This window comes from Lipophrys pholis (genome assembly GCF_963383615.2).
Source record: "Lipophrys pholis genome assembly, chromosome: 22".
Taxonomy (NCBI): Eukaryota; Metazoa; Chordata; class Actinopteri; order Blenniiformes; family Blenniidae; genus Lipophrys; species Lipophrys pholis.
The window spans coordinates 4,854,424-4,868,325 of record NC_137644.1 but is presented as its reverse complement, the minus strand read 5'-3'; the positions used below and the strand labels follow the sequence as shown (position 1 = coordinate 4,868,325).

At 42.6% G+C, this 13,902-nt stretch overlaps 1 protein-coding gene across 2 annotated transcripts; it reads right to left on the bottom strand.

The window, feature by feature from the left end:
• Positions 1–9,678: 9,678 nt before the first annotated feature.
• On the bottom strand, positions 9,679–13,645 carry atp5f1c (ATP synthase F1 subunit gamma; the record flags this gene model as incomplete). 2 transcript variants are annotated; one of them, XM_080492016.1, is made up of 9 exons in its annotated part: positions 9,679–9,806; positions 10,211–10,307; positions 10,574–10,729; positions 10,807–10,871; positions 10,949–11,092; positions 11,874–12,081; positions 12,168–12,299; positions 13,033–13,067; positions 13,541–13,645. In XM_080492016.1, the coding sequence occupies 9 exons, from the start codon at positions 13,618–13,620 to the stop codon at positions 9,803–9,805; spliced, it is 921 nt and encodes a 306-aa protein (XP_080348142.1). The 2 variants fall into 2 exon arrangements, with proteins under 2 accessions (XP_080348142.1, XP_080348143.1); XM_080492017.1 differs by lacking the exon at positions 9,679–9,806 and having other exon boundaries at positions 10,207–10,307; positions 13,541–13,620.
• Positions 13,646–13,902: the final 257 nt, after the last annotated feature.

Here is a 13,902-nt window from a genome sequence, read left to right as displayed (position 1 = left end):
CTCATTTAAATAAGCGCCAACACTGATTTTCTAACAAAAATATGGTACTAGTATAATAACAATGAAATAAGACCCTGTGAAAACTCGCAGCCTGCAGCAAGTATTTAAACTATCATTTAAAAAGGGCTGATCTGTAATTCAGAGCGGATATGGTATCAGACGGCGTGCTTGTCATTCCCGGCTATAATCTCCACTACGCTGAGAAACACAGTGTCTGCTGGCAGCGCTGGAGAGAGGGAGGAAGAATGGGGAGGAAGAGGAGGAGGAGGAGGAGGAAGCAGCCAGGGTTTGACTGCACAATCCCACTTCTCGGGTTTGTGTGCTATCAGAGAGGAAATCTACACGACCAATAGGAACAAATCTGTGGTTTTGGTGGTACAGATGTGAAAATGTACTGATTTTATGGCTGAAACCGAAAATCCAAGGGGGTCAGGGGGCTGCCTTTTCCCGATCTGAGTTTATTCACTTTTTAGGAGCAAAAAAATGGTAAACTGATTCTAAATAATCAACTGAATTACTGAAAATAAAACCATTGATGTTCCAGCAGCTGCATATGAAGACTTGTCGTCTTCAGTTTGTTTTAAATGTGAGAATTATCACTTTGTATTAGTTTTCTGGCATTTTTTTTATATAACAAAATTTTACATTTCGTACAATTTCTTACTCTTTTTGCTCATTATTAACAACCACCATGTTGTCATTTACACATAAGTTCAGAAACACAGTTTCACAGTTCAGTTAAATGGACACAATGAGCAAAGTGTCACTTTAAGAAACTACGTCTGTATATCATTGTGGCGGTTCTACACACATTCATAACTCTTATTAATTCATCACAAAATAATTAGTATGTTTATCAAGGTGACCGCCGGGCTGTGGTAACCACAGATTTTGACTTTTATTTTTTACACACACGTAACTTTCCATAGTGCGTTTATGTTCCTGTCCAAGGATCATTTAAATTGATTGATTATCGACTAAAATTTGACTATAGACACAACAAGTTGCATCTGAGCATTTCGGACCATATTTGCGGGAATTTTTAGACAAATGTCTTTAAAGTTTTTAGGCAAATCAGGAAACGTTTGTGACTTTTGTCCTGTTAAACACTGTTTGGTCCAAGTAAACTGTCACTCTGTGCTTTGACAGACTGTTGCTATTGTGTTTCTTTTGAATATCCCTAAATAGTATTTTTAAGGGTTTTATCTTTGGTATTTTTTACAGTTTCTGAGTCTTTTACAGTTTTTGCTCCATGAAGCTCCAAAAGACAAAAAAGTTTCTCATTTGTTACACATATTTGAATTTTCAGAGAGTAAATTTGTCAGAAGAAATGGACAGAAGTTTCACCCATGCCGCTGCCGCCTCCTTTGCTCTCTCACTTGGACAAATAATAATTAAAGATTCAACGTTTGACAGAAAAAATTATTTGTATTTTTGGACAGTTTACAGCCTGAAAGACGATCAAATAACCATGTCAAAGGAAATAAGCACTAGATGAGGTCCTAAGAGGAAGTATAATTGCTGGATGCAGAGGCTCACACGCGCGCACGCGCACGCACACGCACACACACACACACACTCGCACAAGGACACATTGGGTTTTGGTTAGACGTGTGGTCTGGACAGGAAAGGGCCGGGGCCGCCACACTCAGCAGGACATGGACCTCGGGCCGCTCGCAGCTCACACCACACACACACACACCTACCCACACACACACACACACACACACACACACACACACACACACACACACACACACACACGCACACACAAGCAAGCACGTTGCCAGGGCATCCTCACCCACCTATCCTGTTGCAGTGGGGGGTCGGAACTGGCCAGACACACACATACACACACACACACACAGACACACACACACACACAGAGGCGGAAACTGGCAGCGACATGCTGTCCGGCAGCTCAGGCTGGGGCCCTGCGGCTGAGCTGAGCCATCTATCATACAGCCAGAAACACAGTAACCCAAGACATGAGTGGCAGAGGATCCCACACACACTCTTACACACACACACAAGCACACACACACACACACCAAAATGAAAAGGACATATGTAAGTATTCTCACAAACAAAACGCTCAGCCAGACAAAGCCGACGACACGCAGCTTCACGCTCCGCCGGCCCTCTATGAGCAGTGAATCTAATGAGACGATATGATCTGCTTCCACACACGTGAACGGCTTCTCACTGCGAGTTATCGCCGCCATCCCGCCTTCCACCGCACACTCTCCGTGTCCTCAGGTCTGTCAGTGATTATGACAACTACTGCTCGCACAAGATAACGAAGAAGAAGAAGAAAAAAAAAAACTAAACTCACAATCATCAGGGATTTCTGGTCATCAAGTGAACTTATTTTCTGCAACTTTGAATAAATTAGTGCCGAAGTTATTAGCTGTCACGCACCAAAATGACTTCAAGCTCTTTGCACAGCAACATGCTTCTAATCAGAGCCACGGATTATTATATAACCTATTATATAACGTGTCAATTTGTCTATTAAAGTCTTTATTGTCACATAGTCGGAGTTGAATGGACAGAAACATCCACAACGCTCAGTATTACTTTTCTCACTAAAATGTGTTTTTCCTCCCGTTTTTCTCCACGTTCCAGTCATTATTGAATTGTTGATGTAAATTATCATTTTGAAAATATCTTACATATATTACATTGTTGTTTAGAATTATTGTGTGATTTATTTAGATGAAAAGTATCAGTGTATTGAACACAGTAAACAATGAGTGCAGCAAACACAAATGCTTGGAAATATTTGTAAAACAAATGAATTAAACTATTGCCTCTAGTTGGAGAAAATGACAAGTTATTACCACTAAATAGACTCTTGTGCTGTTATTTCACGCTTTTTATTTACCTGTATTAATGTCCTTGTATTATTTCTCCTGTAGAACCCATTTGCCACATGTCATCGTGTCTCATCTGTGTCATATTTTTATTACCAAACTGGTTAATTATGATTTTTAAGGCTTCACTTATAATACTAAAAATAAGTCTAACAATGATTCATAAGCAGAAATCAGATCAACCTTCTTTCAAAATATAATTTACAGACATTATTTACTTTAAAAATGTAAATAGAAAGCACTCGTGCTAATTACATATTAAATTTATAGCATTAAAGACTCACTCCCCCCCCCATCTGCTCCAGAATGGTTTGGTCCATTTTCCTGCTTGTGGATCAGTGGAAGTGTGTCAGAGTGGATTTTATTTTATTTTATTGCAGTTTCCAAAAAATATAAAATAACAGAGATGCTTCTCAAATATTGAACACCCAGTATATTTTTGATTTACTACATTTAAAACAGTTTGTGGTTTTTTTCTAGTCATAGTTCAACACATAGAAACACAAACACCAGCAAATACCTTTCACTTTAAATGACCAAGATGAGGAAGAAGCTGATTATTTTTGCTTATTCTATAAATTCTATAGAATAATCTACAACGTGTGCAGCTTACAAACCAAAACACCCAAACAACAATAACCAACGACAAAAGAAATAGTTCTAAACAACATAACAATGAAATAATAAATGACATTCTCTTTCTCTCATCATCACTCTGAACTGTAACCCCCGGAAAAGAAATACATCGACACTGGACATTAATTTCTTATTAACACAGTCAAAGCTGCAGCAAAAATCATCGATTTGGCAGAAATGTGTTGATCTTCATTGTTATATTTTCACTATATTATTATTCAATCTGTTTCATACTTATACTACTGCAGATGAGTCCAATTTCCTTTGAGTGACAGTCAGATTTGATGATGTGAAACCGCCTCTACATAGATCATATGTGTGTTAACTGTACAATCATGATGCCAGCATGAGTTGGAAATAGGAATTGTATGTTGCTTTTGTTTATGTCCAGATATATAATCGTGTAGGATGGAAGGACCAAGCGATATAGAATCTGACTAAGAAGAATCTCATTAAAGAAAAAACATCTTTGCATCAGTTCGTATGACAATAAACAGACTTCAGCTTCAGTTCAGTTCTTTGGAAAATTAAGTAAAAATTAGAATTTCTTCTCAAAATGATGCTGCTGGTTGCAACTTTGAACTTTGGACGACGTATTTGAGTCACATTAAAGAAAAACATAGAAGATTTATTTAATGATTTTATGATTATAAGGTACAGCTACACCATTACAAGCAAATACTGTGATTTATTGGGGTCAATTACACTTGATTTGATGGGACAGAGTAAAGTTTTACTGACTCCACGGAGAATTCGACAGGATAAAAGCTGATGTTCATCTTTGACCGACACCCCGAACCTCCAACAACATAACTCCGCTGACTATTTGCATCCCACTTTCCCAGACAGGCACCTCCACCCATCAAACCTTCCCCCCTGAGTAAGTGCCTCACTTGGTTTGTAAAGCGGCCCTGTGAATGATACAGGCCGCCACTTCCCCTGTCTAAATCCCCCCCCCACCCCCCCACCCCCCCCCCCCCCCCCCCCCTCAGATTGATGGGAGGATGGCCCCTGGTTTGGACCCGGGGAGGAGAGTAAAGTGGTCAGTTTAAGGGCCTCTACTGTATTTTAAAGTCCGCTGTGTGTTAAGGAGACTGATGAGCAGGAGGCGGCCGTGACCCCTCCGGCTCGCTGCACTGAGGAAGATGAGAGGAAGAAGGGGGGAGAAGGGCGGGAATAAATCTGCGTGGCGGCGGGAATCGATCGCTTCTCCCTCCTTTACCCCGCGCTATCTCATCTGCAGGGCCGAGAGAGGCAGGAGCGCTTTAAACGATCCTGACCTTGTCCAACATAAATAGTCAGAAAAGTCCATGGAGCAGATAGCTTTGTGTAAGGCTGGGAGGAAGAGGAAGAGAAAAGAGGGGGGGGGGGGGGGGGGGGGGGGGCACTGAGATAAGGAGGAGGGGGGGATGGAGGAGGAGAGGAGGGGGAGATAATGTAGTGGCGTTACTACATCAGAGAGACTATGCCGTTCTCTCACACACACACACACACACACACACACACACACACACACACACACACACACACACACACACACACACACACACACACACACACACACACACACACACACACCTTCATCCCTCTTTTCTGTGATTACCTTATTGTAGGGATGGATGGATGGATGGATGGATGGATGGATGGATGGATGGATGGATGCTGAGTGAATGAGTGGATGGATGGATGGATGAATAGATGGATGGATGGATGGATGGATGGATGGATGGATGGATGGATGGATGGATGGATGGATGGATGGATGGATGGATGGATGATAGATGCTGTGTGAATGGATGCTGAGTGAATGAGTGGATGGATGTATGGATGAATAGATGGATGGATGGATGGATGGATGGATGGATGGATGGATGGATGGATGGATGGATGGATGGATGGATGGATGGATGGATGATAGATGCCGTGTGAATGGATGGATGGATGGATGGATGGATGGATGGATGGATGATAGATGCCGTGTGAATGGATGGATGGATGGATGGATGGATGGATGGATGGATGGATGGATGGATGGATGGATGGATGGATGGAGTTCCTCTGAAACACACCCCTCCTTCTTCTCCTGAGTGTCCCTGGCGGTGGAGCCGCCCGGGTGGAGGCAGACGTCTCGTCCTCCATTGTCACCTGCTCCTCTAATCATTTTCCTCCCGTCAGGCCACAATGGAGGAGGCCGATAACGAGGTGAAGCTAATACAGACCCCCGAACACAATGTTCAGATGTCTTCACTGGCTACACACACACACACACACACACACACACACACACACACACACACACACACACACACACACACACACACACACACACACACACACCTTTTCTTTCCCTCCACTCGCTCAGATGTTGGCGCCCTTTCATTACGGCTGTCACATTAACACGGTTACACACTTTTCTTCATAAAACAAAGTAATAGAAGCGGAAGAATAGAAACACACGAAGTTGTTCCTGCCGGGTGGAGGAGGGTTTCACTCCCGCTTTTAATTGGAGCAGCTCTAAAGCAGGGATCTCACTTTTACAGGGGGAATAATTTGGACGCAAGTAAAAAATGTTTCATTGCTTGAATTGTCAGTAAAAGTACTGCAGTACTTCCAAATCAACAGATTTTATTTAGAAACAGCTTCACACAATGGTGCGTTCCTCAAACAACAAATGAAATGCATAGAAAATACACTATTGGTCTTTTTGAAGAGCAATAAAAACCGTTAAAATTAGAACAGAACAGAACAGAACAGAACAGAACAGAATAGAATAGAATAGAATAGAATAGAATAGAACAGAATAGAAAAGAATAGAATAGAATAGAATAGAATAGAATAGAATAGAATAGAATAGAATAGAATAGAACAGAACAGAACAGAACAGAACAGAATAGAATAGAATAGAATAGAATAGAATAGAATAGAATAGAGAGAATAGAATAGAATAGAATAGAATAGAACAGAACAGAACAGAACAGAACAGAATAGAATAGAATAGAATAGAATAGAATAGAATAGAATAGAACAGAACAGAACAGAACAGAACAGAACAGAACAGAATAGAATAGAATAGAATAGAATAGAATAGAATAGAATAGAAATAATTATCAATACCAAAGTGTCCCTCCACACAGAATAAATAGAAATGCCAAAAGATTTGATAACTCAAATAGATTAAAAGCAGAGATGAAGTGAATTATACTGAAGTAGAATTAAACTTACATACTTGATTAAAAATACCCCATAATGACATTTAGTTACAGTAAAGTGATTTCACTGGTCATGATAATACTGTCCTCTAGAACAACATGGAGTCCCTCACCCTTCCTCAACCTTCCTCACCCTTCCTCACCCTTCCTCATCCTCATCAGAGATCACAAAGAGGAAACTGCTGTGAGGTTGTTGAAAGGATTTTTACCTTAATAGATGTCTCCCTCAACAATAAGATGCAAACTCCACACAGAGAAGCAGATGTTAAATGTGGGACGAAGACGCCGACCGACTGCGACAGTGTGAAACATCTTGTGTGAAGCTTGGATAGAAAATTGATGCTAAAAACATCACATGACAGTTTGAACGAACCGAAAATGACCTAAGATGAGTTTAACACCCCTGATGAAGACGAAGTCTATTATGACGTGCAGCATGTGCTTTTTGTCTCTTATCATCTATTAACAGAACTACGGGAACTCACCTGTGGGAACATACGTCCGCATATTTGGCTCTAATGTTCTGAAAGAAAGAAAATCAAATTTTTCTAGTAATATGTCTTTTTTTTTTTTAAGTGATTATCAACAGTGAACTAAACCTGTTTCATGAGAGCAGAGCGACATTTATTAGCAGGAACTACCAACAGAATGTCTTCTGGGATCCTCTCCCAGCGCTTCTTATTCAAAATGTAGGAAATATTCATAAGACGGTGAGATCATTGTCTAACTGAAGGAGATTTACCTCCATAGAAACATCTGCACCTTGAGGACATTCGACAGGACAGGCTCTGCGTGTTTCACTTGGTTCTGATTCTCACCACAGGAGCTTCGTGTTTCCTGCTTTTACTTTACAGGAGAAACGATTATTTTCATCGGTGGAAATTCTCTTTGTGAATAAGTTCCTAAATGTTCCCTGAACGGTTGATTCTGAGCCTTTATGTCACGCAGGACGACTGCCAGGCCTCGTTTTCTCACTGAAGCAGCAGATCCTGGAAAAAACACTCAAATCTAAACATCAACATTTTCCCAAGATGAGAAAAAAACCCTCCACCCCCGGCCCCGCCCTGCTCCCTCACCCCTCCTCACCCCTCCTCACCCCTCCTCACCCTCATCTGTGCCATGCAGGATGGAGGAGGATGTTGGGGGGGGTGGGGGTGGGGGGTGGGGTGGGCTGCTGCTGCTCTCTGACTGCGTTTATCAGAGTCTGGCATCGCTGTAATTTCAGTGTTCAGATGCAATCGCTCCCGACTCCCCTCAGGAGTAAACAATAACAAGCCCAAATACAATAGACAAACAAGGTCTGCAGGACATGTACACAGAGAGAGAGAGAGAGAGAGAGAGAGAGAGAGAGAGAGAGAGAGAGAGAGAGAGAGAGAGAGAGAGAGAGAGAGAGACTAATACATGCATACCACGAGGACCTTCTGCTTTCTATATTTAGAAGAAACTGTTGCCATGGATCGGCCCTCCTGAGTTCAGTTCGCATTAACAGAATAAATAAAAGCGTAAAATCGATTGAAAGACTCTGAATTCAGATCAGGTGGGAATAAATAATCTCAAACTACAGTCATCCAGGAATATGAAGTCTTTTTTTTTAGGGGGGGGGGGGGGGGGGGAGTATTCACCCTCAGAGGGTCACTTTTGAGCTTCAAGTAGGTGCAGAGACACTCTGGAGTAAAATAAGACACATTTGTTATCCAACAGCGCCATCTGGTGGACTTATATCACTACATCCCTCCAGAGATGAAGCTTCCCGACAGGCTGCAGACAGACTGTAGTATACAGTAGTAGTATTGTAACACCTGGGAATGTTCAGCCGAGGGATTCTACTGTTAATTCCATAGGAATGGAAGGATCCATGGAGGATCTCAAACGTGCAGTTTGATAAGTTCTTTGCATGTTTTATGTTTAAAGATGTTAGATCTGTATTCTTGCATTTATTTGAGGGAGAAAAATGTAAATGTTTAAGATTCATGTGTGATGTAGCAGGAGAATTCTAAACTCACAGGATGAGTGGGGTTAATGTGTGTGAAAGCATTTAAAGTGCTGGGAGACATTATTCAACACTATGAAGCTTCTTTCTCTTCACTTCCCACATCAGCTAAATTATTAGGTCGCAGGTGAAACTTCATTTTCCCAATCGGACCTGTTGATTCTGTGTTCGGGGCTGGAAGCAGTGACACCATCATCGTCACCCGGGATGTGAATCTCCCGTCTCTTCACGTGCCCATTGTGCCGTCTGGAGTGAAATCTGGTGAGTGTGGAGGTTTATTGTGGAGTGAGTTTGTCACTGGTGTGTTTTCCAGCTGGGGTCAGAACACCTCCCTGATAACAGTGAGGATGGATCCATGTTTTCATGCTTGTGATGAATTGTGACCCTCCAGCCTGAATGAGACTCCTCAGACGTTCTCTGGTGATCCTGTGTGGACTTCAGCTGCAGCTTCTGCTGCCATCGGCCTTCAGCTTCAGTGTACTCCGCTTCCAGAAGCCATCCATCGTCTCCAACCAGTCGATCCACTCTCTTCCGATACCGACGCATTTTGTCTCAGAACTGCTGCTCGCTGGAAATACCCCGTTTTCAGAACTTCAGACGGTTGTGGGTGAAAATCCCAGCGGATTGAATGTGAAGAGTCCGATAATCATTCTCATGCGGAACTCCAGCAGCTCATCTGGAAACGTGGAGTCGCTGCCACGTGATTGGCCGATCAGCTTTCATACATGTCGCTAATAAAAGTGGCTGGTCAGGTTTTCATCTGCTTGTTGGTGCGACGTTGCAGATTTATCAGTTTATTTATGAGTTTATTGTAAATTCTGAACAGAATCCATGACTGCAGGTTTTAAAATTGATCCTTAAGTGTTCTAATATAAAAGATGTGACGTTTATCATGAACCATAAAAAGCGCTAACGTTCGTCTCAGTACTTTATTGGGAGATACAGGAACCGATGAAGAGGAGGAAGGTTCTGAGTAGGAGGTTTATTTTCTCTGGATATTTTACAAATAGAAGCACAAACGTTCACTGGACTCGACGGCGGCGTGTCCGAAGTACTTTGAGGAGCTACAGGCAAACGACGATCTGGCCCATTTATCTGCAAAGAGAGAGAAACAACAGTGAGAAGACCCGAGGGCGGCTTTCAGACCCGGGGAGTTCTCCGCTAAGGCTAAAGGGCATCTGGTCTGTTAAGAGGGGAGAATCTGTGACACTCCTACAGAGGAAGCTCGTTAAACTTTCCCCGGAGGGATCGGCAGCGTTACCTCCCGTCTTTAAGACGAGCCTCAGGTCCTGAGTTCAGCACGGGGTCAGAGAGGAGAATTAGTCATGAAAGGATGTGACAGCTTTTAGAAATTAAAAAAAAGAAAGAGGTGCATAGCTAAGAGGGAATCTGTTGGGAGGAGGAGAAAGGTTTCCGAGGTCAGGAAGTTGGCAGAGTGAAGGAGGGCGGTAATGAAAAGGACGGACGGAGGCAGACAGCGGGAATAAGAGGAGACTTACAGAGCGGCGGCTCCGGAGATGATCTCGATGAGCTCCTTGGTGATGACGGCCTGGCGGGTACGGTTGAAGGTGAGCGTCAGCTTGTCAATCATCTCGGCTGGAGAGGAGGAGGAGGAGGGATGAGGGAGGAGGAGGAAGGATAACAACGTCAGAAGAGGAAATCACACCGACAGTAACATTCAAGTGATAAAACTGAAGTTTTATCTATCGTTCTAATCCAAAAGAAAGAAAAGGCTTCAGCTCAGAATGGCTGCGATGCGTTCAAGGACACATCAGATTATAGGTCCTTTCCACACACAGCTTATTTATGGAGCTGAAATGTTTGTGAAAAGAACATCTTCCCTAAAACCCTCCATCTCTTACAGGCGTTCTTGCTGGCGCTGTCCATGGCCGTCATCCTGGCGCTCTGCTCGCTGCAGGACGACTCCCTCAGGGCCAGGTACAGGATGTTGACCAGAGCAAACTCCTGGTAGTTCCTCAGCACGTCGGCGTCGATGTCATCGTAGATGCCCATGTTCTCTGAAAGGAGGGGGCCAGGAGGTGAGACACGAATCTGAACAACCCTGCTCCTTGTAAAACAAACGGCCGCTGTCTACCTGAGTTGGCCATGGTGTCATTGGAGAAGACCGGCTTCCGGTCCGTCTTGTAGGAGATGACAGACCTGCAGGAGGAGACGGCTCTCAGTTGGGCTCGCTTTGTGTTTCAAAGCTGCTGGAATGAAACATGGAGGCCTCGTACCTGAATCGGTTGAAGACCACGGCTCCCTGGTCGAACTCGTGGCCCGAGTTGAGCAGCTCGGTGGCGACGATGGAGGCGTCGCCGAAGCTCGGGGGCTTGCGGCCCAATTCCTTGAAGTTGAGGATGATGTGCTTTGAATGGGTTCTGGTGAGACGAAAGACCAAAACTAAACCGGAGCCAGTTTCAGACGGCGCCGAGGTTAAGGCTGGAAACCAGAGGAAAACTTTCCACTGAATGTCCAGGGAATGATGACTTTGTGTTATGAAACACTCTGGATTACATTTACACAAACCCACATGTACTTATTATTATTGGGGTTTTGATATTGATAGAATTCCGCTTCGTTTAACGACTTGAAAGTATTTAAACACAAATGAAAGAATCTTAATTTTGGATTATTTAAAAAGAAATTTCAGGATGTTCAGATCAAGTTGTTTAAAAGGTGGATAGAATTTAAAAGTTCCCTTTGGAAAGAAAACAAGATAGAAACTTTGCATTTGTGGTTTTACATTGGTCATTTTACTGGATTGAATGTCGCTCCTGAATTAAAATCACTTTAACAACATAAACTGAAACACTGAGAAAATTCCGGATGGACCAAAAAAAAAAAAAGGAGGCTTTTGCATTGAGTTAAAAGTATTTTCTTAATTCTATTATTAGCAGATATTAGCAGACTTGGATTTCTTCACACTGTGATTGACGTTAAAATACAAGTTAGAAAAACTCAAGTTTTTCATTTAGCTGCTTGTAGGAAACTAAAATAAATATTGCAAAGTGTATTAATTATTGTTATAACTTGTCTATTGCGGAACTTAAGCAGAACAGATGAATGGTCGTGTGTGTGTGTGTGTGTGTGTGTGTGTGTGTGTGTGTGTGTGTGTGTGTGTGTGTGTGTGTGTGTCAGACGAGATGAAACCCCTCCCACCTGTGCAGCAGACCCCTCAGCTTGTCTCCCACGTTGACCACCATCACCTCCTTGCCGGACTCGGTCAGGTTGGCGATCTCGTTCTTGATGGTCTTGGCCACGCCGGAGTGGATGGCGCCGCACAGCCCACGGTCGGAGGTCACGCCGATGAGCAGGTGCTTGGAGGCCTTGTCTTCGGGCGCTTTGATTTCAGCTTTCTCGTACAGAGCTGGACGAAGTGTCGCAGGTTAGTTTCATGTAATAAAAAGCTCAAAATCATTTTTTGTTCACCGTGACGGAGATGTTCGGACGCACCCAGAGCGCCGGTGCCGTAGATACGGGCCGGCTTCAGCTGCCGCTCAGCGCGGGCGTACTTGGCAGCAGCCACCATTTTCATGGATTTTGTGATTTTCTGGATGTTCTTGATGGACTTCAACCGAATGGTGACTGGAGGAAAAAACAAACACAGGGTTGTTAGAGGGTTTTTCGTAATTACACTGTTTACTCTTTTTTATTAAATTGTAATTTGATTTTATAGTTTTTGACACAGCTGAACAACAGTGGACGAAAATATAAAGTCCATTTAGATATAAATCATCTGTGAATGAAGAAATAACACCTCAAGTCATTTAGTGTTTCATTCGACAGCTTAGCTGGAATCGGTTTCTTAGTCATCAGTTTATTAAAACTTGATTTTATTAACAATAATACCATTTATAACCAATATGATCAAGTATCTACACGTGCTTAAGGTAAAATAATTAAGAGTTTTGAGCTTAATAAACTTATCTTATTGCTTTATTATCAGCTAATACAGGACTGATAATTATTCATTAATTTGTTTTTAACCATCATATTGTAAATGAGACAATGTCATTAACCTTGATGTGTCTTTGAAAAGCTATCACATAGATCTACTTAATATGCTTTTAAAATCCCTGACTGTATAATCTGGTTGTTCATTTTATTTATTTTAATCAAAAGATTTGCACGCATGCATTCATAAACAATTATAATCTGATTTGGTGCATGTGACTACAGCCCAGAAGTGGGTTTCTGTAGCTCCCTGCCGAGTCCTTGAGGAGAGAAGTGGAACATGATATTATTCACAGTTTGTGAATTTTGTTGGTGTTTTTTTAATTGTTCTGTGTTATTCTGCACAAGTGGTCTCAGTACTTACTGTCCTTCAGGGTAGCCATGTTCCTGACCTGCCCACTGTGAACACAGACAGTGCATGTGAGTTTTGGCTGCACGCAGAGCGTCACAGCATCACGAACACCGATCAGCACGAACTTTTATCCGCAAATCAAAGTTGAATGTTGATTTATTTCGCTGCTAAAGCTAACGTGCCGCAAGCTAGCGTCCGCTAACTTTGACACTTGGTGAGCTTTAACTGTATTCCTTTAACTGATACAAGCTATAGACATAACAGAACCACTTCTAAACAGACTCGTGTAAATAAAATGTGAAATATAACGGAGGTTTAATAAGCAGATGCCACGTTAGCATTAGCCGTTAGCACACCGCTGTCATTCATTACCGCGGCCTGCACGTCCTTGTACTCAATAACTGCAGATATTACACTGAAAACGCCAAGCGCAACTACCCAAAACATATCTATCAAGCACACAAACATTAGAATAAAGGTGAATGTTGTTCTGAAGGCGTTTGGAGGAGTTTAACTTTACCATTGTGGGGCGAAAACCAACGCGCTGGTCCGGGCGAACATGGTTACTCCAGTGAAGGTCAGACCCGCGGGACTGCGCATGCGCCAGATAAGGTCGAAATGGAGAGGCGGTGCCTTCAAAGACTAACACAAATATGGGAAATAGGATAACTACTCAGACTCGTCTCACGTTAACAATCAGAGCAGAAATTACGGGAGGCAAAAAAACGCAAAAACAAAAGTCAAAAATAGGTTTCATCTTGAATATATCATGTACCAACCCCGCACCACGAAAACCCAAAAATCTAAGCATAGCGTATGTTTGTTTTGTTTAGCGCAAACGTGATATGTTAAAATCCCCAGCTGATGCGGTATTCCTGAATG